The 1,424-nt window shown below is 48.3% G+C and overlaps 1 protein-coding gene across 1 annotated transcript in view; it reads left to right on the plus strand.

Annotated features, from left to right (window-relative positions):
* Window positions 1-1,176, plus strand: part of MCM2 (minichromosome maintenance complex component 2) — a 12,335-nt gene extending 11,159 nt beyond the window's left edge. Inside the window, exon 15 of the mRNA XM_010170630.1 lies at window positions 108-1,176. Within this exon, the coding sequence (XP_010168932.1) occupies window positions 108-218 (111 nt within the window). The 3' untranslated portion in view covers window positions 219-1,176. The remainder of the gene's footprint in view (window positions 1-107) is intronic.
* The last annotated feature ends 248 nt before the right edge of the window (window positions 1,177-1,424 follow it).

Consider the following 1,424-nt stretch of genomic DNA (forward strand, 5'->3'; position numbering starts at 1 on the left):
AGAGATTGCTGACTGTCAAATTTCATGCAGCCTCTGCTATGGAAAACCACATGGTTATTTTATTTTAAATAGGTATTTAGCTCTCTTCTCCCTCCTCCACCTCCCAGGCTCGGCAGATCAACATCCACAACCTCTCAGCCTTCTATGACAGTGAAGTGTTCAAGATGAACAGGTTCAGCCGGGATGTGAAGCGGAAGCTGATTGTCCAGCAGTTCTGAGGCTGGAAGCAGAATTCACCACGTGTTCCTGTGAGATGAAACCTCCATCTTTGCAGCCCTCCCAAGAACGATACAGAGATCATGATCCAGAGGGACTAAGCCACACGTTCTCTTTCTTTCTTTGTGCCTTAAGGATTAAGGGAGTGCTGAACTGCTGAAGATCTAGTAAATAGAACAGAGTTAAGTAGTTAAATGCCCAGCCAAGTCTGTTTATCAAGTTTGTTCACTGTTTTGCCTCATAACTAAGCACAACAGAGAGAATTGTTGGCCACGTAGATAGCATGTTTGCTGTTTGTTTGTCGCTAGTTGTTATGGGCTCATCTGCAGGAGGGACCGAGTGGGAGCATTAGAAAAGCATTTGTCTGCCTTATCCACGCCCCTTGGATTGCAAGCACCCTCAGGGATTCTCTTTTCCCATCTCTGGCGCCTGTGTGGCCTGCTGGGTGATAATTCAGACTGCTTTCAACTCCCCGTGAACCAGCCAGCCTCTCTGCTCCGGGCCTTTGTGCCTGACATTTGACATTTCCCCAGGTGCCTACGTGGGTTGACCTTGTGCTTGCTTTCTGCAAGGGAGGAGGTGGGCAGAGGAAAATAAGAACTGAAATAAAATGTAACTATTTCTAATGTTAGTGGTGATCTGCATGGGCAGTGAAAGCTCCTTCAGTACATGCTGGGGCAGCATCCAGAAGCCTTAGGGAAAGGCCTTCCCCTGCCTTACTGGATGTTATCTCTGTGCAGCTGTCGGCAGGTAAGAATTTTTGTCTGGATCGAAGTGCTGGTATCTAAACTGAACACCTCTCACATCCTTTTGTTGAGGGTGAAGTACCCATGGCACTGGTTTTGGGAGTAGCCGTGGAGAAGCCCTGAGCTAGAGGTGTTCAAGGAGGACAGGATGGGCTCAGCGTTCACATGCAATTTTCTTACTCTCTGCATTTTGAATAAATTTGTTTTTCCAATATTCTTGTGTTTCCTCCTCTTTTGGGAACCCCTGCAGGCACAGGGGGAAGGAAGAGCACACATGAGCAACCTGGATGCTGGATCAGCTGCTGGGTAGTTGTGGGGTTGGGTTTGGGTACAAACACATCCTGTGTTTGCTCTTCAAGTTGGTGGGAACTGCTGGTGCTGGTCTCAGCGATTGCACATCCTCCCTGTGGAGAGACACCAGGATGCGGGTATCTGCAGGACAGTGTTACGAACACTGCGGTT

Source organism: Antrostomus carolinensis, unplaced genomic scaffold (assembly GCF_000700745.2).
Source record: "Antrostomus carolinensis isolate BGI_N321 unplaced genomic scaffold, ASM70074v2 scaffold436, whole genome shotgun sequence".
Classification (NCBI taxonomy): domain Eukaryota; kingdom Metazoa; phylum Chordata; class Aves; order Caprimulgiformes; family Caprimulgidae; genus Antrostomus; species Antrostomus carolinensis.